The 27,162-nt window shown below is 37.0% G+C and overlaps 1 protein-coding gene across 1 annotated transcript in view; it reads right to left on the reverse strand.

The window, feature by feature from the left end:
* LOC119773562 (ephrin type-B receptor 2-like) overlaps positions 1-27,162 on the reverse strand; it is a 148,368-nt gene that overhangs the window by 11,963 nt on the left and 109,243 nt on the right. Inside the window, exons 4-5 of the mRNA XM_038270569.1 lie at positions 15,986-16,141; positions 10,577-10,912 (exon numbers count right to left, since the gene is read on the reverse strand). Coding sequence (XP_038126497.1) covers positions 10,577-10,912; positions 15,986-16,141 — 492 coding nt within the window. The remainder of the gene's footprint in view (positions 1-10,576; positions 10,913-15,985; positions 16,142-27,162) is intronic.

Consider the following 27,162-nt stretch of genomic DNA (forward strand, 5'->3'; position numbering starts at 1 on the left):
CATTTACGAGCTGCAGATCGAGACATCTTTGAGGGAGAGGCTCATATTTGCATGTACTTTTAGCATGCTGGCAGCCTTCCCCATTTCCCCAGCTGCAAAGGATTGTGGGTTTTACATTTATAAAGATTTTCCAAAGCAGTAAAGCTACAAAAGTGAGATTTCAGTTGATCAAGCTTTAACCCAGCTGCATTGGAAAATAGGGGGGCAACAATATGATCATAAAGACAATGTAAACTAATTCTAAACTAGGCGGTTTAGGGGTCTGAAACGTTTTCAGGGGATTTGAGAGGATGAGATTTAAATGTAGGCCAAACTACCACATTGCAGAACTAAATGCAATAAAAATCTGTGGACAAGGACACATCTTGCAGAGGAAATGGAAAGTATTTATAAGTTTGAAAGAAATATGGTTCTTTGTTCAACTTTTCTGCCTTTTTGAATAAGGAGGTTAATTACACTACAAATCATGTTAAAGGGAATAAATAACATCACTTTTTCCTTTCTTTAACAAGTGTAGTAAGCTGTGCTTTGTCAGTATGGGATAAACTAATAAAACAGCTTTTCTTCAATAAAAAATGTTTGACATTTGTATAATGACAGAAATGCCATCTTATATTACTGCAAAAAAGTCCTTTATTTATGCTGAAATAGACATTTTGTATGTTAAAAGCATTCCGGGCAGAATATAATACCAGCATTTGGAATCCACAGATTTGCTGTGGTCTTTCCGTCTCTCCGGGACGATTAAGACTGAACAGACAATATTTGAGCTGTCTGCTACAGTGATGTAGATTGAAGGCTTTGATGCGCATAGCCGTGGGTCAAAACTGCAGTTTAATCAGCAGGCAGCGTATCTGCATTTAAACAACTTCCAAATGGGCAAGAAGAAAAACTCCACAAACCACAGGTTGCATGTCAATATTATTCGCAGTTGGAAAGCAAGTGTGGGCTGTGGTTGTCTTTTCTTCCATCAAGAAAGGGATTCAGTTGCAATTACAAAATTCTGAAATACAAAATAAACAAAAGTAACAAAAACTACTCTCAAAACTACTGTGTATTCCTAACGTTTGACTGACATAGTATAAAACAACAAGTATATAGAAATGAGACGACAAGAGAGAAAGTGACCTTGTTTTTCCTAAATTCTACTATTTAGTTATATTTATTTAATTGAGATATCATGTGAAATATATTTTTAAATAAAAATTACTCCATTTTAGCACAGGGTTTACGCTTACGTTGTTGTTGTTTTTTTTTACAGCTGACAAAGGTTTTAATTTGTTTTCTGCTGTTTTTAGCTTCATCATTTCTATCAGCACCGACTACCTTATCTGTCCCGCCTGCAAAAACACACGAATGTTACACTAATTACACATGATCCCACTTGAGCTGCCAATTTCTGCAGTTCCTCCTGAGGGCAGTATTGATAAGCAACCATGTCTTAGTATGTTTTTAGTATGGCCATACATTTTTCCATTTTCAGATGATTGTACAGTTGGCTTTATAACCAAACATTTAGCCAACCCTGGATGCCTAATCATCCTAATCCTTTCGAAAGCATTGTCCCTGATTTATCTGAGGTTATTATTGGTCTTCTGTATAAATGTTTTTTTTATTAATATTCTCTAAAAAAAAAACGTAGAGGCCATGAAATAGCAGTTGTATTTACACTAAAATTCAATTACACATTTGGAGTCTTTTACTTGGTGATTTCTGACGTGATTATTCATAATTTTATTGACCAGTTTCAGAGTAAAGGGGGCCAAATAGAAGTGCACAATACATCTTTCAAATTATTTGCAAAACACATTTTAGAAATGTTTCAATTGTGTTAATAGTTATACGCTACTTTGTGTTTTTTATAAAAAATAAAAATCTGAATAACAATGTTTAAGTTGAAGTTTTAGTTGTAAAATGGAAACAAGTGCCTGGCTAAAAGACCAAAGGAGTGCTGGAAGTTGTGTCTCTCCAGGGGAATTTGCTACCAATACTGGAAGAAAAAAATACCATATTTAGCTAAGTGCATGTTTAAAATCATCTGAGATGCTGAACTTCTTGCTTTGATCATGAGGATTTTATGTAGCAGAGAATCACAAATAACTTTAAATGTGTTAATTGTCACAATTTTACAAATGTGCTGCAATGCTTGATGAACAGCACTTATTCTTTTTTGCCTCAACATTAAGCTCATCCGGATTCAAATAGTGTGGAGCTGCTGCAATGAGTGTTGAAAAACAGAAAATATCATTAAAGATCATCTATGTTTATTAAGGTCATGACCCCAGATGAAAGATAAAACCTTTAAGAGGATGATGACGGCCGAGTCTTTATGTGCTTCGCCTATGTGAGAAAATCTAGGCTACACAAAAAAAGTTGCATTAGTGGCCTGTGGGTGTATGTGTGTGGTGGGGGGGGAGAGTTATCATGGTAAGCAGAAAAGACACATGCAAGACCACCTCAGAGTCAACAACAACTGTGTTTTACAACACTCCTCAAAAGAATAATTCATGCATATGTCAACGGAAATTTTTATGCGTTTGGCAACTTAAAGGGGTGAGGCAGAAGAGCAGTCCATGGAGAGAACTAGAAGGGGAATGCTGTCATTGTGTTTATCACTGATTCATTTGCTTAATTGATGAGAGTAACTCTATAAATTTTTACAGAAAAGTTAATAAATTAAAAGCAGTGCTCTTTGAACCACTCTTGGATATAGCAAATAAATAAATGACTACATTAAAGTCATTGTAGAGAAATTTTGGAATACAGTTAAAGCACTTAATGATAATTAATCGTGCATTTGTGTTTACTCCCTTTTACAGCACACTAAGCAAATGATCACGGTATTTTAACCTTAATCAATAACCAAATAATGTGCATTCTGCTGTTTTCTCTTTTACACTTCTGCAAACCTGCAGATCTTAATGTAATGTACTCAATGGAAGGGAAAAAAATCTAACAGCTACTAACTTTTTATTAAAAATAATATATCTTAACATATTTTAACAGGTTTTATTAATGATCCAGAAAGTGGTTATTTAATTAAGAATCCTTAATTTCAAAAAACATAGCTAAAAAATCTCTATGTCAGTACATACTTCACAATTTGTTTTTCTACACATATCTTAATGCATGCCAGCTATGATATTTTTATGTACAGACTGCTCAGTATGCTTTTGAATTCTCTGCATGTGTGGTTGGCTGGATGGATACCAAAGCAGCTTTATTCTAAAGGTTCTGTCAGTGCTGAGCTCCAGGTGCCTGCTGAGGCCTCCTGTCTGTCTGCAGCACTGACCTATGCTGGCACTCACCATATGTGCCCCTCTTATCACCTTCTGTCACAGTCACACTAAACAATGTATGCTCATCCCCTTCTGACACTCAATCACTTTCTTTATTATTAAGTCACCAGCTCTGACACTTTCAGGCCTTTTTTTAGTCTCAGTCTTGTTAATCATTTCTTGGAACTACTTTATAACAAGCCTAGCCTAATTTTGTTTTTTGGTTGCTGAAAAGTACATAAGGAAAATCTATCCTTTCCATTAGTATCTTTAATATAATAAACTTATGCCATGATGGTTCACAACCTGTTTTTTCAAAAACAGAGTTCTTGAACTTGACTGATGTATATAAGGTTTTAAACTGTATAGAAATATGTTGATGTTTTTCATCTGATCATATTATGCAAAAGCAGTAAACTTTGAATTTAGGGCTTTAAAAAAGAAACAATATATTTATATTTTTTATCAACTGGTGACATGATGAATAAGTCAGAGGGATAGAGGCTACTTTTGGCTTGTGAGTAGCCTTCTTGGCAGCTCCTCCTGGCTTTACACCAGTGCTCCACTGGAGCAGAATAGTCCCTGGTAGCCTGGTTACAGTGAACCTGAGCAATTTAAAGCATAATTAACTCATAAATCTTCCCTAGGCCATATGAAAAGGCTGAACCTGATTGCACCCCCCATCCTCATCATAATATGAGGATTCACAATTAACCAACTCGTCTGATAAGAAACCAATTCAGGATCTGTGTTTATTAATAATAATAGCAGCTCACCTTGAGCAAATGAAATGCCTTAACAAATATGAAATCTAATAAACAAAACCACCACAGAAGGCAGGAATGTGCAGGAATCGAATGCATCTGTTGAAGAGGCTTAAATCACTGAGAGCATGTTTTATATGTTGCCTTCAACATATAAAATGATCTCTATTCAGAACACTGCAATAGATAAGTTAACATTTTTTACAGTCACACCGAAATGATTTATGATCTTTGCAATCCGTTTACATGGTTTTACATTCTTGAGGAAGCCTTTCCATTTATATCAACTAATCACTTCCTTTATAAAATTACTCAGTAAATAACATATGCCACTAAGACAAGGTTTACCCCTGGTGTGCATAGGCAGAGCTATTCTTTTAAACACTACTAATAGCACCTTCAGGCTTTGAAGCCATGACCTGGAATTATACAATTACTTCCATGTGTGCGGTGTTTGGAATAATTCAAATATGTAGTGTGCTCCCGTTTGCTTGCCTAAACTCTCTATCGAACCATATGTGTTAAGCTGTGAGAACACAAACTGTTCGACTGATGCTATAAAGTCACCTAAGTCATTTTGAAATCTGTAATTTGTAAAAAATAACTTACATGTGAGTACTGTTATCTGTCATAAAATCATGTCTAATAATTAAGATAAAAACATCCTACACATAAAGGGTAAATGGCTGTTTAGTTTATCTGGAAATATATTTCCTGTTAGTTAAATGTCCTCAATGAACTTCTATTTCTGCTCAGTTATTTGTGCAAAATATTTTAACAACATATTTTTATAACATATTTTTACAAAACACCAAATATTTTAAATTCTTCTTTTAGGGGGTATTAAAAATGAAACATATGAGCAGCATATATCCGAATATTTATGATAAAAAAAAAAAAGTCTGGTCTTTAATCTATTATAACCTAACCTTAAACTAAACTTTTTAAAATTCCATGAAGCTGATCAGGACTAAATAATAAATTAAATAAAAAGGCAGAAAAACTATATTCTAATGTTCAAATAAATAAAATGAGAAGTTATCAGTGTACAGTCAAGCAAATGTAACCAAGTAACAAAAAAAACAGGGATTCACTGATACGCAAATACCGCACAACATTTTGGCCAATATTGACACCCAATACAAGACTTTGTTAGATTAAGTATTTTAAACAGCAGAATGTTAATTTATACCAGACTAGCGATTTGTCTACTAAATGTAATTCTTATTTTAGAAGCAATATCATGAAACTTAAAATTTAAATCTTGTTGATTGTCAAGTTAATACAGCTAGTGCTTCCCTTTTCTCCAAATAACAGCCGTTGAATATTTATGAAATTAATATTTAACAAACATGTACCTTTGTTTTCATGATAAAACAAGGCCAGTCTCCTGATAGCTTCAAGATTTATTTTGCTAAGAACTGCCAAGACCATTCTTATAATACTAGACAAGCTTTGTCTTTTAATTTACAATTAAGTATTAAAACCCAAGTGCAATATTCTTTTTGGCCGCGAGATGCAAACTATGGAATAAATATAGAAAATATTTTGAATCTTCAGATACATGGCAGAAAGTCTTTGAAAAAAAATACTGTTATCCAAAAAAGACAGCGGTGTATGTTTTTTTTTTTTTTTACAAATATTGACTTCCTGAAATCTGAGAAATAAAATGTAAACATTTTTTATTGTACATGTCTTTTCTGTTTTCTCTCTCAAGTGAAATGTCTTTCATATTGTGAGCTGCCTGAAGTTTTTTTGTTCTAGGGGTGTGGCATTTGGTATAAGCCCTATGTGGTTTCTGTGACGCTTTTATTGATGTATTCTCAGTTTCTAGTTTGATTTGTGAAAATAAATAGATAATAAATAAATAATAAAATAATAATCTTCCAAAACTACATGAGCATGTCAAATCAAAGACAGTGGTCGTAAAATAAAACTGGAATAAAAGATTTATATCAATTTTCTTTGTCGTGTAAAGTTATACTATATATATATATATATATATACCATATACTACTCCACATTTTGCATGAGAGACTAGGCTTGATCACTGCATTCACATGTCAAGGATAGTTAGCTTCCCATTAATACCTAAAAAGACAGACACCTCAAACTTTGTCATACTCCTGAAGCTAGTTTATCATCACAAACAGAGCAGCATTTTATAAACATAGCACTGCAGACATGGATGAGCAAACTGTGAGTCATACTTCAATAAATGGTTAGAGACATATTTCAAAACTCTGCCGAGTACAACGATAAAGTTTTAAAGAATTTGTCATATGCTTATGGAAAATATGTAAACACCTTCAGGGGCAGAATTGGCTTTGCGTGACATTAATGCGTATAATCAAGCAGTGTATTTTAGAGAAAATTATGTCCTTCATTACAGAGACACCGTCACCAACCACCCACAGTGATGGTGCCTGAGTCTGAAGATGAATGAGTGCAGAGAGTGCATGACTGGACAGAAAAGATAAGGTGTTAATCATCCTTATCCTTTATATTCAACACTCAATGCTAAGATTATTATAAAAAAGATTTTTGATATTTCTATAATGCTCACCCAAATTGTATTTATAAACTAATGGAAAACTGATTAACTGATTTAGAAAAATGTGTAGAATCTCTAATTTTTTGTTTGTTTGTCTGCACGTCGAGCTCATTCTCACTAAAACAGAGAAGCACAGAACTGCCAGAGGTAATTAGGGATGACATAATGTTTATGTAACCCCCAAGCCTCACAGCCCAGAAACAATTATTGGCTCCTGGTCCCCATGACCCCAGTCCTGTAAGTTTTTAGCTTTGCAAAGCTGCGATCCTGTCCAAAGAGTTAGCACAGTAAAGGGTGATGGGGGAGGTGGGAACACTGAGTGGGGGCGAGCAAGAGTTGAGTTCTTTTCACAGCTCGCTCTGACGGGAACTATTGCTGTCTAATACGAAGTGACGGGCACTTCAGTGGAGAGGGCGCAGAGCCCCCCAATTTCCGCCAGGTCCCCTCAGCAGGAGCAGCAGAGAAGCCAAGGGTTGGGGTGGCAGACTTATTGTGGCCCAGTGAGCTGGAGTGGGGCATGGGGCCTCATTACAACGCTTAACTGCACTCACAGGCCCTCATTAACCCACCACACCAGTGACTCAAATCAAAACAGACAATAAAAAGAGGGTCAGTGCATGAATGAAAGGTTCCATTTGAGCCGCAGCATTGTAACCAACTACGTTATGGCATTTTTAAACATCCAGCCTTTAATAAACATTGACTTTTACAACAATGAAGAAAATGTGGAACTTTCATTTCCAATAAATGTCCTTAAATCAAATAAAATGTCAAAACAGTTTATTTAGAATTATATTTTTTAACCATAGCAATGTTTCTGTTATTTTAATTGTATTGGAATATTGATACTAAAATAAAAAACTATATTAAACTAGATAAAGCCAGGTCAAATTAATTCAAATCACTGCACATTTAGCAAAAAGAGACTAGCGAAGGTGCCTGTGGAAAGACAATAGATATACTGAAAGTACACTCAATAATTGTCACTTTATTAAGTACACATAAGAAATACTTGCTCACACCAATAGTGATCAGCGAATCAGATGGTAGTAATTCCAAGTACTTGGGGAACCTGGAGAGGGTGAAGGTTAGTTGCTAAATGTCATTAGGTAAACGCTAATTCCCTGGGATTAACATCCAAAGACATCTCCTAGTTGGACAAGGAGTGGTCTTAGTAACAGGTTAGGGCATATTGATACTGATGTAGCACAATTTATACTCTTATTACAACAGAGTACTGTTTTAATCACCCTACCTGAACCCTTTCCATTAACATTTACGCATGGGGAACCCAGTTAAGGCAAGGTGCACCAAGTGTGTAGATGGTAAACTGTTAAATCCTTAACCAAAGATAAAGATAAAAGATGCAGGAAACAGAATCCAATCAAATTAACATGTGTACAGTCAGGCCGTTTCTCAATTCACAAGAATGTGAGTACAGACTTGTGTCATCGCCAAGTATGTTCTTGAGAAGGACACATTAAAGTATGGACTTGGGGAGAAAGGGACCACGCAGCATAAATATGGGTCAATTGGAACACCTCCTGTTATTAATGGTCACTAGATAATAATAAATTCTTACTTTCATTTATTGGGGGAATATAATGAACACAGTCAGATAAACACAAATCAAATAGACATTTTGCCAAATAAAACAAAAAAATCTGTACTTCATACCAGCGGTACTTCACACTATGCCGAGAGGGGGCTGCTGCAGACGGGCTGGGATTAGACCTGGCTGCTGTTACCCTCGGAGGGCCGCTGGTTGCTATGGTCTTCTCAACCTTATTTTTTTTTAATATGCATTAAATTGGTAAAAGGGCCATATAGTGACGTTTAAAAGTATAATGTTCTCGCCTCATATGATCTTAAAACGTACTTTTAGTGAACAACAGCAACAGAAGAGAGAACTTTTAACTTAATACTCTGAGCTCTTAGAGCGCTCCATTGGAAGCTGGTGCATGCTGGAACAGCTGTCAATCTTGGGAACTAACAAGTCTGCTCTGATGCATACTCGGTAAATAGAGAGGGGCGAGAAAAACATCAGGGGATTTGTCCGTTCTCGGTCTGCTGTTCTTGTGAATTGGAACAGTACTAGGGCTGAGGCTGTTGAAGTTTCACAAGTACACAAGCACATGAGAATGCACAAGTACACATATTAAGAAACGGCCTTAGTCTGCATTGGAATGGACAAGGGGCTGTACAGCGGAGTGGTATGTAGCACTGTTTCCTTGAAGCAAGAAGGTTCTGGGTTCGATTCCTAGCCCGGGGTTTTTTCCTGTATGGAGTTTACATGTTCCCCATACATGCATGAGCTCTCTCTGGTACTCTGGCTTCTTCTCACAGTCCAAAAATATGACTGTTAGGTTAACTGGCATCACTAAATTGCCTTAGGTGAGTGTGTATGGTTGCATATCTATTTGTTGCCTTGTGAATGACTGGTGACCTATACAGTTTGACCCTGCCTTTCGCCTGTAGACTGTCGGAGATTGGCATCGCACCCACCTCGACCCGAGGGAATAAGGGGAAGAAAATGGATGGATGGATGGCATGGAAAATATCTCTGTTAGGGCATGGTGGATGAAGAACAATCAACACTTTTAGGACAGTATTTCACTTCAAGAGCTGGTTATACGCACTGGCGACCTGTCCAGGGTGTACCCCACCTCTCACCCGTAGACAGCTGGAGATAGGCACCAGCACCCCTCGCCACCCCCTTGGGGAATAAGCGTGTAAGAAAATGGATGGATTGATGGGCTGGTTATACTTCCGCAGCAGTGTGTCGCAGTGAGCTTGTTGCAGGTATGACGCAGACATTTATGATTTATGGTCAATTTTGAAGGGTGGTCTGCGCTATGTTATTCCACGCTGCAACGCAAGAGTGACAATCACGAAGTAGCTGTGGGTCTAGATACGGCCGAGGTGGTGAGGAAGTGGGGGCAAGTTTGTCCGACAACGGAGGGACAAAAAGAGCGGGGAGAAAAAGGGTCCCAGCGTTCTCACACACCTCGCTCTTCTAGCTGGTTCAACTTCACAAGTAGTTTTCCGCAATGGCGGTCATACAAACAAAACAAGCAGGTAAGGTACCAAAAAGGAGATACGCATAGTGGAGAGCGCATGTAGATTTGCTCAATCAGAGGCCTCTTGTCTGCGGTCACCTACAATTTGGGCGAGGTGCAGCAGAGTGTCTGCGGAAGGTGTGGGAACGTCTCTGTGTTCACTTGGACACATATGCAGACGACCTTGTTTCAAAGTATGAGTCAGCCTTTAGAAACACAAACTAAACACAAATCAAAGTCGAATGGCATCTGTCAGTACATTAGTTTTCTAAGAAGGAAAGCTTTGCACACCATATGATATTTTTCATGAAGATGCTTAAAAAGAAAATGACAACTGCCATGTTCAATAAAGGATTATACCTTCATCTGCAACACATATCTTAAGGATTATCTTCTGCATCTTAAAGAGGCTAACCCTTTAAACAAAACCACATTTCTGTAAATCTTCATATTAAAAACTGGATTCTTCCTTTTGGAAGTTTTTTTTTAGCTATATAATACAAACTCTACAATGATATCTTATTATATCTTCCTCCTCAGCAAAGTGCTTGTATGAAGTTGTAGTTACTTAACAGTATCGAGCAGGTAGACAGCAGCAAGCTGCCTCTCTGCTCTAGAATTTGAAATACGTAGATGAGGTCACACATTAAAGACCAACAGGCCATCACATTCTGTCTGTCACATCATCAGCGGTGCTCTGTTTCCCATTTCATAGCTCTTAATCTACATACATCACCATAGAAAAGAGGAAAGAGGCAGACTTTGCATAACACATAATGTGCTTTTGAAGAAAAAAGTGTGATGAAAATTGTACAGGGCATAAGGAACAGGAGACTTACAGAACAAGAGAGGAAAGAAGAAAAGAAGAGAAAACCACATGGCGAATGCAAAGTGCTGAAGAAGACAGATGGACCCACTTACCAGCCTGGTTAGTGGTAATGTTTACTGAGGCATACTGAGGAGAGTAGGGGCTCTGATCTGACACCCCGTTGACAGCTTGCACCTCAAACGTGTACTGCGTGTGGGCCAACAGGTCACTAATGTACACCCGGGTTTCTGTCAGGCCGAGCTGACGAGGTAAAAATTGAACATTGTCCCCGCAGCGGGTGCACCCTCCACGACCTCCGCCACAGCTCTTGCAGATGATGTTGAAGACTACGTCCTCACGGCCTCCGGAATCTCGGGGTGGCATCCACTCCAGCATCACAGAGGTTTCATTCACACTTGAGATCACAGCCTGTGGAGCTGAGGGAACAGCTGAAAAGCAAGACAGATTTATAGTTTCAGCATTTAGTAATGTAAACGGACAAATGTTAAAGCAGGAAAACCCTTTGATGAAATAGTTGCATACAGACGTAAATGTTTAGAATAGCTCTTGTATTCTGGGATTCTGCCAGAAAAAGGGTTTTATTTAAAAAAAAAAAAAAAAAGCATAGCATAGACATGGTTATTAAGTAAAATGAACATTACATATTCATGTGTGAAAAAAAAAATCTAAAAAGTGTTGTATACATTTCTATTCTGTTGTCTTTGATTGTAGCTCACCAAATTTTGCTCCAATAGCAATTGCCATTAGTAAGGAATATGTTTCGAAATTCTGATAAAATGACAAAATGTTTCACCTATTTTTCTTCCTTTTATTGCTCCTGATTAATTCCAGAATAGAATTTAATTTCTCCATCTTGAGGCTTGCTTACACTCAAAGTTTGTAAAATTATCGAGTGTTTTTCAAAACTTATGAGACCCCACACATAAAAAAAAAAATAAAATAAAAATTGAGGTTAAAACCCTTTTTGTCGTACTCTCTAGCCAGACGATAAGCACAACAGACCAACAGGCCAATTTCACCCAGAACAATTAGGAGTCAGATTGAACATCATGCCTAATCCCTTGAGGTACATACAGTACCTATAGTACGTAATTATATAAAAACTCTTAATGTATTATCAAGTTTGTACTTTTCCAGCAACTAACAGGTCTGTGTGCAAATTAGATTTCTGCACTAGTTGGAAACAGCAGGTTACTGAAGTAAATGCTCAGTTAAGGGTAGAAGAATAAAACTGCACTATTTCACAGGTATGGGCACAGGTATGAATTAAGAAAAAATTGGGCATGTTGCGATTTACAGTTATGACATCAACTGAAGTTATTTTTATTTCATTTTTGTTAAGCCTACATCTTAGTGAGCCAATTTATTTAAGCTTTGTGATTAAATAAAGGAGAATGCCACTTAATAGAACTAGTGACTGTGGATGATATTCTATTACTGCACCTCAGACTTTAGAGCATTTCCTGAATATCAGTGAGTAAACACAACAGTTATTAAAATAAACAGTGACATTTGAATAAGCTCACTTGAGCTCTGAGGTATTTTTAGTACCTAAGGTAAAAGCTCTTGAAATAATTATGTAGTGCTCTCTCAGGTCTGAATTTTATTCTTATACAGTCTGTTTAATTTAATGGATGCTGGTGTCAGTGTGTATTTGTGTTAGAGAGAAAAAAGGCCCTGAATTTGACTTGTTTATCGCTGCTCAACTGAGCGCAGTGCTCACTGGCATATGAGCATCAGACAATGTATTTGTGCCTATGTCATTAATACAGTATTTAGCTGAAGCTAGAAAAGCAAAGCACCTTGTAACTAAAAGCTCTTAATGAAATAAATCTGCTGTGTGAAGACATGGGCTGCGTCCAGGTGGGGTTTTAAATTGTTTTAAATGATATAAATTGTAGGTAAAACAGGTCAGGTCCTGGTTCTGAGCTTTTGTGGAGGCAGATAGATACGGGTTAGAAAAAAAAATGCCCTTTGGTGCAGATCAAACAAAGCTGGATTATCTCCCTGATAATCTGGGATGGGGAAGTTACAAAACTTTTACTGGTATTAAGTTTTGTATTATTTATGTTTTTCTGGCTTTTTATTTTCTGTTTTTTTTTTTTTACTCTTCGTAGAGGCTGCATCAGGCCTGGTGTTTTGTTTAGATGTGACATCCTCCTATGACACCCTACAGTGTTAACCAATATTGGGCGGGGCCAAGTGTATCATCTATAGAGGCGGAATATGGAGTTTTTGGCAGCAGTACAACCCAGAGGGCCAAGTGTATTCTTATTCTACAGATGATACACTCGGCCCTGTCTTTCATTGGTTGAGGTTGCCTCTCTTTTATACATAGCTACTTGCTGAGCCTTTACTGCAACTTATTGTAAGAGTTCTCTTTTATCCCCTGGTCTTAAAAACCTTCTCAGATCTTATCTGCCTATATGTGTTTCTCTTCATGAAAAGACACTAAAGGAGCTTGAACTGCCATTACCTTTTTAAACTTCTCTTTCCCAAAGAAAGCTATTCTAAAACAGTCCTTCAATGTTCTTTTGAGTTTAAATCTTTCTCTCAAACCCTGAGTGTGCTGTGGGAAATGACCGTTTACACTGAACTTGGTTCTACTGGAGGTATCTCTTTGTTTAAGTTTTCTTTCCACTGTTACTGCGTGCTCTTTCAGGAGGAGCAAATGCTGCATGTCAGTGACTTTATAACCAATTTGACTACCTAACTACAACACATTGCATACTTTGGACAAACTGTTCTATCAGTCAGAGGGGGTCACTTCTTGAACAGCCTCCCAAAAAACATCAGGGAATGTCCCACTTATTGCACATTTAAAAAGCACCTTAAACAGTTTCTTAAAAGTTCCCACTCATACACTCACTAATTTTATTGTTGTAATGTCATTGTCTGAACGTGTGTCTATGTGTTTTGACTGAGATTGTATTATGTGATCTTGTGTTGTTTTGTCTTCCTGCCTCAGGACGACAGATGTAAATTAGCAACTATGCTATAGTCTGGCTCATTTACAATCTGTACAGAAGTATAAGATTGTTCGTTAATGTTCTCTGTCCTGATTAAATAAATAAATAAATAAATAAATAAATAAATAAATAAATAAATAAATAAATAAATAAATAAATAAAAACTAGGCTCAATTGCAAAGCATACAGTTGACTTGTAATCTGTCCACATAATTAGTTAGAGTTTTTTTTTTCTGTTTATGCGTTGATAAATAGGTGTTGTGAGTTGGTGCTATTTAAATAAACTGGAAAAGATTGAAATACACTCTCTAACATTCAGGCTGAGTGGTAATTATTTTTAAAACCAATATTCAATTTATACCAAAAAGTCTCTGTTAAATTTAGGTCTGAATGCCAATTTCTTCGGGGGTACTTCTTCCTGCATTTGACTCTATCAACCTTCCTAAAAACTCTGATCTACTTCACTATCTCTACTAAACAGAGTTCCTAGAACATGGATGTACTGCCCTGCTACTTTAATGAGCAGCGATTTACATAAAAGTTACAGCGCAGTAGATCAGTAGATCTAGAATTTAGACCTTTTTATTTAGTTCATAATTAGCAATTGTTCAGATTCTCCTACCTGAGTCATAGATCTCTGCAGCTCCCTTAGAGCTACCCTGAGTTGCATCACCAGATAATTGCACAATAAAATACACGTTATAAATTTTAAGAAATTGTGTGTGAATACTTTCTTAAGGCACTATACAGCATGCATTTTAATTTCATTTTAAATCCCCATGTAATAGTATTATCCCCCCCAAAAAATCTGCACAAGTCAATATGATTTACTATGACCCATTAATGTTGCTGTTCTAATCTAGTACTTTCTTAAACATTGGACATTTATGGGCAGCTTTAACTGTGTGTCAAGTGTCCATTCATTGTTCTTATTTGACCCCAAAAACACACGGGGGTGTAAAGTAAATAATTTGCTGAGATTTAAAATAAAGTCATAAAAACCAGTTTAACAAATCCAATTGTAGTTCACATAAGCACAACTTCTGGACAGTAACTAGTATATGCTCTTGATGGATGATGTGTTGTGCCATTGACAAAGTGAAGGGCATAATTGCTATCTCTACTTACACAACCCCCCTACAAGGAGGAGAGAAATTCCTCAAGCTTGTCTGTATAGGCTCTTTGAGTTGACTGCATTCCAGGCATGCAGTGCCTTTTCCCTTGAGGAGCCCATTTGCACTCTCATTTTCAAAACTGATCTCCACTTTATCAAGTGCTTTCTTAACATTTTCTTTTAACAATTTTCTAATGAAGGGCAGAATGGCCACTAAGAGAAACCTATTTATTATTAGATATTATATTATTTGTTTATTCAGACAGTAGAGAGGAAACTTTCCTCATGGTGCTGGATGTCGAGTGGCAGGCCAAACAAATAAACAAAGAAAACTGTTTATCTTTTACGGCCATATGCACCTAATTATGGTAGAGCTATCCTCCAGGACTAACGAGATAAACAGCTCCACTCCGCCCACAACATCCTAAATTTGAATCGATCACTTTTTACTTAACCTCTTTTTAATTGGCAGCAATTAAAAGATCTCCCATAGTGGAAGAAAGCCCGTCGGAGTGCCCTTCCTGGAGTCTTTCTGAAACACAACTCCTCTTTGGCATGTCCTTCGAAGGGAGGAGGACTAATATCCCTCCCATTAGCCAGCGGGCCTCTCTGATGGGCCTGTTTTCTTGCTTTAATCAGACCAGACCCGCTGCGTTTAATACGGCTGACGTGACGCTGCTGCTTTCTCATTCACAACAGCTGCTCAACTCCAAGACCGAAGCTTATGCAAATCTCCATTGTTGGAGACCATCAAATCTTTTCCCCCCTCTTCCTTTTCAACAGGCTGAGGAAGTATTTATAGGTGATAATTTTTTTAATACTGTTCGATTTTGTTTTACTCAGCACTAGTTCTCCTGTTCAAACCTGTTTTCTTTTCAAGTAAAAGCGATTTCCTCTTTTATCCTGAACTTCTCCCGCGATCATTTTTGCTTCTCTTTTTCCATCCATCTAGCCCTCTCTTTCCTCGTGTCAGCGTCAGCCTCAAATTCAAATTCTAATTCAATGGGCTTCATTGGCATCACAAGGGAAGGCTTCACCCCGGTTCATTCTCTGAGACTGACCCTGTATAAAGAAATGCGCCCTGGCCCGCTAACCTCCAGTCTGCATTGGAGCGGAGACTGTGTGATGTTGAGGGAGGGCAGCCGAGCCTTGTCTGTTAGGTCAGATCTGTGGACAGCCAGACTTTGAGCATGTCAGCATTATGTTTAAGTGAGGGGCAGCTTTGACAGGATTTCTCTGCTTAAAGCCAAGCAGACCTTTATCATCCTTTTGACCCAAGAAACTTCTACTTCTGGCTAAGAAATGTGCCTGCCAAAGAGTTCATATTTGACGCTAAAGAATCGCCCCCAGTCTTGAATCTTTGTCAGGTGACTTCAATGTTAAAAAAAACTATAAAACAAATGCAGATGTATACATACTTGTGCATGGCATCTGGAGTGGATCGGAGTCAGTACGATAGTATCCATTACGGCAAATGCAGTTGATGGCACCCTCACTCGTGGTACGGCTGTTGATTGGACACTGCATACAGGACTCATCTCCTTGAGTTGGCTTGAAAAAACCTGATGGACAGGCTGTAGACAGAGGACAATAAAAAAAAGACAATTAAATATTTATTCTTGTGTTTTCCCACTGAAATAGAACACTGTACAAATAGTGAAAAGCAAAGCATATGCCCATTTTCCATTGAAAGTCCCGGGAATTAAAGATCAGTTTTTTGTTTTGTTTTTTTCAGGTAAAAGAATACCAGCTTTTTTTTTTTTTTTTTTTTTTGCTTTCTGTTCTCCGCTGCTCTGAAGTGCTGGAAATGATCTTTATATCAAACAAACAATATGTTGGGTGAAGAAAACTGCAGAAATAAGAAACAAATGCATCCATAGCTAAAGCGCAACGTTTCTGAGGAACTCCAACAGTTGTATTGTCATTACTAGAATTTGCTTATGATAGGGAAATTAGTCATTTCCATGGAAAGAAGTAAAAAAAAAAAAAAGTAAAAAAAAAAATAACTCAGTGCTGCATTTGATACAGTTGATCATAATATTCTTTTAGAAAGAGTTGAATATTTTGCAGGAATTAAAGGAACAGCAGGAACTAGACTGGTTTAAATCTTATTTATCTGATCAATTTTAGTTTGGTCACGTTAATGACAAATCTTCCTCATGCTCTAAGGTTACCTGTGGAGTACCACAGGGATCGATGCTAGGACCAATTCTGTTTATCTTATACATGCTCCCAATCGGTAGAGTTATAAGAAAGCATGGGATTAATTTCCACTGTTATGCGGATGATACCCAGCTATATCTGTCTATAAATCTAGATGAAGCTAACTCATTACATAGATTACAGGCATGTCTCGAAGACATAAAAACCTGAATGACTCTTAATTTTGTCCTTCTGAATGCAGACAATACAGAAGTTATAGTCTTGGGACCTAATCCCATTGGGATGGGATTAAACTGATTTCAGATAATAAAGTAAAAAATGTTGATGTTGTTTTTGATCAGATCCTGTCATTTAAATCCCATATCAAAGAGGTTTCTAGAATTTCCTTCTTTCATCTGCGCAATATTGCAAAAATTAGAAATATCCTGTCCAGGGGTGATGCTGAGAAACTGGTCCATGCATTTGTTACTTCAAGGCTGGACCATTGTAATTCTTTACTATCAGGAAGTCCACAAACTGTAGTTAAAGGCCTTCAGGTGATCCAAAATGCTGCAGCCAGAGTTCTGATGAAAATTAAAAAGAGAGATCATATTTATCCTATCCTGGCTTCTCTTTATTGGCTTCTTGTTGAATCAAGAATACAATTTTTGTTCCCAAGATTGTTCCCTATGTTCCTAACAGAGCACTTCGCTCTCAATCTGCAGGTTTACTAGTGGTTCCTAGAATTTCTAAAAGTAGAATGGGAGGCAGATCTTTTAGTTATCAGGCTCCTCTCCTGTGGAACCAACTACCAGTTTTAGTCCGTGAGGTTTTAGTCCCTGTCTACTTTTAAGGTTAGGCTTAAAACTTTCCTTTTAAATAAAGCTTTTAGTTGGAGTTGCTCAGGTTATCCTGAGCTATCTCTATAGTTATGCTGCTATAGGCTTTGACTTCTGGAGGACATAGAGACCCCTATTTCATCATTCTGCTTCTTTCTCTCTCTATCCTCCCACTCTGCAGAATCTGTTAGTTCAATCTCTAACGTTATGTTCTCTCTGCTTTTTCTCATAGTATGATCTGGTCTGTTCCTGATTGGTTGTGACACCATCTTGGAGAGAAATATCAGCTGTGCTGCTACCATCAACACCTTTATTTATAGATGTTGGAGATCGGCCTGTTTTTCCAGTGTAGTCCTGTTTCTCTGACTGTGACTGGCTGGATGTGCTCTCTTTATCCTCTGACATGGGAGCTGGCTCGGAGCTCGTCTGCCTCGCTGTGTGTTTCCTGGACGGGGCAGCCTTTTACAGCTGCTTTTTCTATGTCTGCTTCTGTCTCCTTGAACCCCAGTCGGCCTCTGCAGATGGCCGCTCATACTGAGCCTGGTTCTGCTGGAGGTTTCTTCCTGTTAAAAGGGAGTTTTTCCTCTCCACTGTCACTACAAGCATGCTCAGTGAGGGATTGCCTTTAGATAGAAAACTTTGAATCAATTTGAATTTATGATCTGGTAAACTGTAAAATGCCTTGACGTGTTGTGAATTGACGCTATAGAAATAAACTGAATTGAAAAGGACTCAAGTGATTTAAATCTGAATGGAAACTGACTTGTTTAGTGTTAATTCATTCATGGACATAAACCAACACTTAGATGTCACCAGACCGAATTATGTAAATTTAAACTTCTGCTCTTTGGGTAAAAGTCAGTCAGAATTTTAAAACCAGGCATTTTTTATGTATGGCTAGCCTGAAAACACCTATTCAGCTGACCACCAGTGAGGCTACTTGGCTGTAAGCACAGTGGAGACAGTCACCTCTGAAAACATCAGAGCCAGTTGGAATTAAGCATTATCATGATGCAGTTATTTAAGTTTTACACAGCTACTTTTATAATACATGCCATTCTCCTCTACCATTGTTGCTTCTGTTTACACAATCCACTTTGCAGCTTCGCTGCAAGAAACCGCCCACCAATAATGCTGAGCACATAACCCCACCCCCAACAGCCCCAGACCAGGAGCTGCTATACAGGAAAGGAAATGAAAATCACTTGGGTTCATTTGTGTACATTTGGGCTTCCAAAATTCTAGCTGATGGCTGAAAGTATTTGCAAATAAACATAGGCCTTACACTACTTAAAAATGCACACCAAAGACTATTTGAAATTAACAACTAAATATATTGCTGCTTTATGTCTCCCTGATTGAGCAAAATTCATTATACTTTCAACAGGCAGTAATGAGAGTGATGAAAACGGAAAAACACACTAATTCAGCATTGAACATCAGGCGAGACATTTCAATGGGAGAATTCCAGAGACCAACAAGCCTTATTTATCCTTAGCTTCAGTTACCAGATGCCTGAAGGTGTTATGATCATCGTTATACACAGTTATAAACAGTATAAAGTAAATCATAAACAGCATGGGAATGTCTAGCTTGTACTGTATAACTTTCAGGAAGGAGGATGGTTCAGTGTCCCCCACTGATAAAAATGTTTTGGTTCAAACAAAAGCAAAACATTGTGTGAATACATTTGCTAAAGCACTTAAAACCTTCTTACAATCCATAACAAAACGGGTCCTGCCAAGACCGCTACTAAAATGGTCCTTGGAGAGAAAGCAACATACAGTAAGAAGGATTACAACTTTCAAATGAGTTTAGTGAAAAAAAGAGACTTTTTTGGAGACATGTCCAATAAAACTTAACTAAAATCATCCCATCAGCAAAGTACTGTATAGGGGGTGCAGTATCATGCTTTGCAAAAGGTTTGTTAAAGACAGGACTGATGTGTTTTAAAAATGATTCATATGAAGTAAGAACATTTTGTGAAAATATCAAAGCCACAAGTTAACATTTGAAAGGCCTCTGTGAGCAAGGCGTTCCAAAGACCTGGCGCGGTTACACCAGTTCTGTCGGGGGAAATGGGCCAAAGTTCCAATAAATTATTCTGATAGGCTTCTGGAAGGATACCAACATTATTTCAAGTTTAAAAGGCAAAAGCTAAAACATTTACCAAAACGTACTAAACTGGAAGAAAGTACATCAATTAATCGTAATCGATATTCTGATATTTAACTGTAACTAAATAAAATATTTTCTTGTACACTCAAGCAGCCTAAAAAAGGTTTTGTCTGACGTGATTTATGAATAAAATAATTAAATTTTTCCATATAGGAAAAAAGCAACAGATGTAGGAGTTTTCCTGGCAATCGAAGGGTTGACGGTTCAAGCCCGAGTTCCGGGTTTCAGTGTGGTTGTGTCCTTGGGCAAAACACTTCACCCACACTGCCTACTTGTGATGGTCAGAGGGGCTGGTGGCACCTGTGTACGGCAGCTTCGCTTCTGTCAGTGAGCCCCAGGGCAGCTGTGGCTACAATGTAGTTTGCTATCATCAGTGTGTGCATGAATGGGTGAATGAACGAATGCTGTGTCAAGCGCTTTGGTCAAGTTTTCTCACTTTAAAAAGCTCTATATAAGTACAGGCCATTTACAGCTCAATTAAGCCTGATTTACAGAAACAAACAGACATTAAATCCATGAGTCCAACTGATATATAAAAAATAAAATCTTACCAGCAAATATTTGCCTGAATTGTGGCCCATTCTTGTCATGAAAACATTAAAACAGGCAATTTTCCTTTTAAATATTCACTTCACAGTCTTAAAAATACCTGAAGTGTTCTATGTGCTAGGAGTGAATCCTTGAAAATCATTGCAGGCAAATTGATCAAATATATACATATGTACATCACATCCGACATTAAATTCTCTGACTGCAGGTGGATGAATCACCTCTACTACATTGGGTGATTTTGTATTTTTGATGCTGGAAGCGTTGCTCACTTTAGTGATAATAATAGTAGCAAAAACTGTGCTTTTGTGAAATATATTTATCCTTCACTGGTTTAAAAAGTAATGAAAAAATGACATTTGCACCTGCATCATGTTAAGAGCTTTTCTTCTAACTTGAGCCAAAAAGAAATCTATAGATTTGCTTCGGGTAATCCAGCTCCCACCTGCTCCACTAACAAAAAATAAAATATAGATGTACCAAGACGTTCTGGAAGTACCGTTACTTGATAAAATATACACATGAGACAAAATGCTGAAGTAAAAAAAACCCTCAGGTCTTTCGAAATACAGTTTATTTATCTAGCAGCTTCATAAAAAGTGCTTTTGTTTTTCAGTCAGATAAAAGAAGAAAAAATCTATCCCTAGATGTTGTCTAGCTTTTCCTAAAATCTTAAATATAACTTGTTATTTTAAAGGTAACATTTCTCTACATTGTATTATTGCTACTTTTAAAATTGACACTAATTAGTAACAGAAAAAATCTTCTGACACAGAACTTTTATATCTTGTTTAAATAAAAGACTGGATTTATTTTTTCATCCTGTGAATGTAAAAGTATGTAAAGCTCAGACATAACATCTGGAACATAAAAACTCCAGCAGCTGCAATTTTCATGGTGGAAAGGTCATGAGGAAGAACAACGAACACAGGTCTAGTTTTGATGTTTCCATTACAAAGACAAAAATGTATGTTTATGTGAAGCAAATTATATAAGAAAAAAAAATCTTTATATCATATAAACAATATTTTGTGTGAAAAATTAAAATTTAAAAAGGGTAAAAGTTGATATTGCTTCTATTTGAGTTTTTTTTTTTTTTTATTACTTTTGAATATGTTTCGGTTAAAGGTTTAGAAAAATGTTTTGCTGTTTGAATTATCAATTAAGAAATAACTAAAATATTTCAAAATCAGTTAAAATGATTTAAAAATACCCAAATTATATTACATTTCTTTATGTGACATGGTAAACAGATATAACTGTGTCAGATAAAGATTGAGTTTGTTTTGTTTTTGTGGGGAGAGTTTTGTGGTATCAAAAGCAATAATAATGTAATGGCCAGATCTTAAGAAGTTTTGCATTTAATAAAACAGGTGCTAAGATGTTTGTACGTGCTGAGGGGATGTTCAAAAAAGGTGCAAAGTGATTTGTGTTTACAATTCAGCAGACAGCGTGTGCAGATCTAGTTTTGCATATTTACCTTCATCAATATGCAGATCATATTGTAATGACAAAACCGTGCCAAATCACGGATGGAAAACATGCAAACGTAAACAACAAATCAATTGCCGGTGCAGTTTTTGTCTTTTTTATCACTTCTGAAATTCAGGTACAAAATGACCATTAAAAATATAGGTCATGAAGAGAGATTCTGTGTATATATATATATATATATATATATATATATATATATATATATATATATATATATATATATATATATATATATATATATATATATAGTGCAGTCATGTATGTGCTGTTGAGAGGTGCTGGTGTACATAAGTCCAGATGTTTACAGCATAATCCGCTTATATTGCCAATCAACAGACAAAGCAACATTCTAATGTTTTATGGTATCTTTCGATTTTTTAGACTTCACTTTAACTTTGGGTATTTTTATTATGTTTATTTTATTTGTAGCACTTTAAGAAACACTATCTATTTCAACTACACTATTAATAGTATTTTGCATTTTGTTTATTATTTCTTTTAACATTTATTTTTATAACCAGCATTTCCACTGTTTGAACCTTAGCTTTCTTTCACAGCAATTGACTCATTTTTAATGGGAAGAACCAAATCGGTTACGTCTTAATATTTGCACAGCATAGCACTCACATGTGCTAAAGAAATAACTTGTACGTGCAATTTACCATCTTATTTGAAATCTTTGAAGTTAAGGCCCTAAATATACCAATTCCATCCCAACACATAAATAAATTTTAAACTTTTTGAAGCGTACTCAACAGTAAATACAGTGTAGATGTACGTAGCAGTGTCATAATCTGGCCTGATTCCACCACCTCAATTGTTTTTTTTCTTTTACCTGCCGTTATCCCTCCCTGCTGTAATTATCATTTATTCCTTAAACCCGTTTCCTTTGCTTTATATTCAGCCTAAGCATTCGGTGCCAGATCATTATTTGTTCTCTGTTAGTCTGTTTGTTCAGTGTGTTTAGTTTATTCCACAGTCCTGGATCCCAGCGGCCAGTGGAAAAAGGGTTTTGTGTCTGTCTCATCTCCTGATCGTGCGCTGCTCCTCCCCTGCGGAGTCCTCAGGGTTTTGGCTCGGAACGCGGGGAGGATCAGTTTTTATTCCAGTAAGCCTGGCTCCAACGGGGACACCAGTAATAAGTTTCTGGCATTCAAGTTCTACTTCCACGTCCTGTCTCAGTTACCCTCAACCACTGAGCCTGCCCGTCTGCATCTGAGTCTGTCTGCTTCTGTGCGTGTCCGCCTGGTCACGCTTCTGGACTCCATCAGACTCTGAACCTGCCTGGGAGCTACTGGATTCCTGGATCCAGCCTGATCTGTTTGCTCCTGTCTGCCCCTGACTCTGATTAGCTACCTGCTAGTCTTCCGAGGCTGCAGCACCGGGACATTCTGGGTGAAGCCCATTGCGTTGGTTGGCAGTCCAGCGGCTGGATCGCACCCCCTTCAAGGGAGATGGACTGAACTGCTTAACCAGAGTGTCTGAGATTGGGCGGTGCCCCGCTCCCCCTCCTGCAGTCACTGCGAGCCGCAGATCCTCAGCAGCTCCACTTTTGTTCTGTTTGTGTCTTTGTTTAATAAACGTTTTGAACTTTCCTACTGGCTGTCTCACCTTGAATACCGGGTCCATCTGCCCCGTTTTATGACAAGCAGCCCTCTCTTTTTGTTTCAAGCAATGAGCACATTTAGAAAAAACTTGAAAAAACACACATGTGACTAACCTTATTGAATAGCAGATGTGTCAACAACAAAACCTTGCACAAAATAAAATGTGAACCAAGGTAAAGATCTATTCACAAAGTGGTGTTGACATGTTGTTCCTCTTGTATAACTGACCGGGGGAAGGGTTTTAGATAGTTAGAGAAACACTAAGGTGGACATTCACTTAGCAGGTCGACTGGATCTGATAATGAAGCCCAGGCAACGGGCAAGTGGGGAACTGTGATTGGACCTTGGAGGCGCACTAAGGTCCATGAGAGCGCGGAGCACCAAGCATCAACCCCATAGGAAACATAGAAAAGAGGGAGTTGGGGTGGGAGGATGAAAAAACAAAAATGAAAAGATGGAAGAGGTAGGGAATGCAAGTGTTAGAGATTTTTTCATCCAAAGAATTCAGTGAATTACTGTGTCTGTATTAAATTTATGTATTGTGGCAGTATGCAGACTAGGCAAAACAAGCCAAGCAATAACTTTCAAATCTCCCTAAAGAGGAGACTGAATTAAAATAACTGACTTGCACATACAGAGCAGCATGATGCCAGGCCACCACAGTGGTTGCATTTCTGTGGTTGCAGATGGATGACACGCTAGTCCATAATTTAAATTTTCCCACTGAGGACCTAAACCAACAGACATTATTGTTTGTTCACTTCATGGTTCAGAATCACATGAATAAAAATGATTGTTTAACAAGACATTTAACTTTCTCAGACAAGAAAATTCAGTTAATTTTTTTTCAAATATAAAATGTTTCTTTAATACTAGATATTTTTATATATATTTCCTCCAAGTTATTAACATCGAAACCAAATTCCATAGTGAAATAATGAGATATTACCACCACTGATGTTATGTATACTCAGTTTGTGTGATGAAATCAACTAAAATCAACCATATTATGCAAGCAACTGTCCACTGTTGCTCCATGCTCATCCATCTATAAATGCTGCAAGTCAGGAAATCTAAGACTGAAAACCTTTTTATCAAATTAAATGTGTTGATAAATATGATTTATTTAAAATGTATATACATGACTTTAAATGTATGAGACTTGTAATAACTAATCCTTTTGTATTTTTGTGGAAAAGGTATGTGCTATACATTGGCAGAAGCAACTGACTCAACACTGAGAATAATCTGCTGCCATTTAGTTACAGGTATTTACTTTAAGAAGCATTACAGTCTGATTACTTTTTTTCTATCTGGTGAAAAGGACTTTAACCAATCCAAGACAATTTTCCTAGTAAAAACTATCCATTCTACTTCAAGAGGACACAATATTATATGTCTTGGCATTCCTCTGTTCTTAACCATGGCCATTATTTTAGGGAAAAATTTGGGGAATTTCCACTTTAAACTCAGATGACAGATTTAAAGAGTTGCACAGTTGGCTGGTGTCAGATGCAGAGCAGCAGAGACATGGAGAGCTGTGATTAAAAATCAGATCCGGAGCTTTAATTCCCTACCTACCAGCCTGCCCAGACTGCTGCTGTTGAGCTGTTTGATCATCACACTGGCAGAATAGCACAACACGTGAGAACTCAAAGGCAAAATTTATCAGGATGTTTTCACTGACTAAAAATATCTCTCTGCTTATCAAAGTTAATTAATGTTAAAATACTCACTGACAGCGGCTTGACTGTTGTTCCTGCTTTTTCTCCTCTCTGCTAATAATATCATCAATAGTTTTAATCAAAGAAAGGCTTAAGGATTTCTTTCCCAGTGGATTATGAACATAGATGTTTGAAATGAGAGCGAGAGTAAGACAAAAAACGCAAAAAAGCCAAATAGTAAACTTTTAAACACTTCAGACTGAATATCAAAGAAGCTAATGGAATTGGAGCCAGATCAACCAAGATAATTTCCGGACACAAAGCAGGCATATTCAGGCCTAATTGTTACATTTTAGAAATAATAAAGCATCCGCCGTGTAAGTCAGCTATATTTTTTAACACTGTCTAATAATTTAGGTACCAAGTGTTATATTTCTTTAATTTAACACTTCTTCTTCAAACATCTACCCCCACCCTAGACACACACCAAAACACCAGCTGCTTATTGCCAATGTTCTTGACTGTTAATAATATAGAGTGACATAAAAGCTTTAATTAGATGTTTCTGCAAGACTCACTGAATAAATATAGGACTGAAGGAGCTGTAAAGTAAGTCATTGCACTAGGGTGGTAGTCAGGTTTTATAGCTGGTAATTTGCTGGTTGTTTCAAAGGTTTCCTGAACATTACAGTTAAAAAAGATTTACAGCACATTAAAGAAGAGACCTGCAGCAAAAAAACATCTGAATCCCCCAAAGTATGTGGGTCTATATGGATATTTAGGTGTGTTAGGAAGGATAAAAACAAGTAATTGCTAATGTGAACAGTCATGTTGGCTTCTCTATCTTGTCTTTGTGTCTGTCAGCAATCAAACACACAAAACATCAACACATACACAGAGACAGAATGGTAAAAATAATTATTTGATATCACCATCTAATTTTAAAGATTTTCTACCCGAATCGGGGTGCTACTGTACAATTAGAAGAACAAAATTAACCCATTCAGTTCAAGGCCGTACGTATTGTAACACAAAAGGGGAAGGAGAGAAAAAACACAACTGCTACCCAGTGTCCTTCACACAACGTCTCTCATCTACAGCACCAAACAAGGAAACTCTTTGTCCACTGGTCTGAAGCATCACAGCTAATACAGGACACTCTTCCGGCCCCCTCTTCCCTGCTCCCCCGTTCTTTCTTTTAAGGACCCAATTCATCCTAACCGAAAGCGCTTTATTTAATGAACACACTCTTTGAGAAGAGAAAAGGCAGACAAAGACAGACAAGGGCTTTGTGCAACCGTGTGTGTCTATGTGTGTGTGTGTGTGTTGCTTAAGGTGTGAAAGACAAAAGGCTGCAAGGGTAAAAAAACGAGAAAAAAAAATCAGAGGTGCTAGGTTTGGTGAGCACAGCAGGAAAAAGTGCTGAAAGCGGAGGAAATGGACAACATCGGTTGGATTTAATTAGGGCTGCAACTAACGATTATTTTAAAAATCGATGAATCGGGCGATTATTTTTTCGATTAATCGATGAATCGGACAAAAAATATTTTTATTTTATTTTATATATATATATATATATATATATATATATATATATATATATATATATATATATATATATATATATATATATATATATATATTATTTTTTTCCAAAATAAACATTTTAGACAGAACAAACAAGTACGCAAGTACAGGTTGCTCATTAACTGTACTGGTGCAATATGAAAAATAAATGTTTGTGTTAAAACTACGCAAACTTACATGAGAAATGTAGCTGTACATCCACAAAATATAGGCTACTTTGTTTCATAAAGCGCAAAAAAAGGCATTTTTGTTTTCTAAAGCCCCTAAGGGGTTCAAACAATAGGCCCCCCATTTCAACAAATGAGTTTGTTTTTTTTTACTAGAAGAGTTCTGCCTTTTAAGACAGGAAAGTATAGCAGTTAAAGTTGCTACTTGAGAAAATACTGAACCATAGAGATAAAAATAGCCCTGTGATTCAAATTATAAATTGTATTTGGAATAAAAATTAGAGAACTAGGGGTGCTAAAAAACACATCCTCCAAAGACAGATATTTACATGGGAATGTGGCAGATAATTAATTGACATATTACTGAT

This window comes from Cyprinodon tularosa, unplaced genomic scaffold (genome assembly GCF_016077235.1).
Source record: "Cyprinodon tularosa strain WSP-4 unplaced genomic scaffold, ASM1607723v1 ctg768, whole genome shotgun sequence".
NCBI lineage: Eukaryota > Metazoa > Chordata > Actinopteri > Cyprinodontiformes > Cyprinodontidae > Cyprinodon > Cyprinodon tularosa.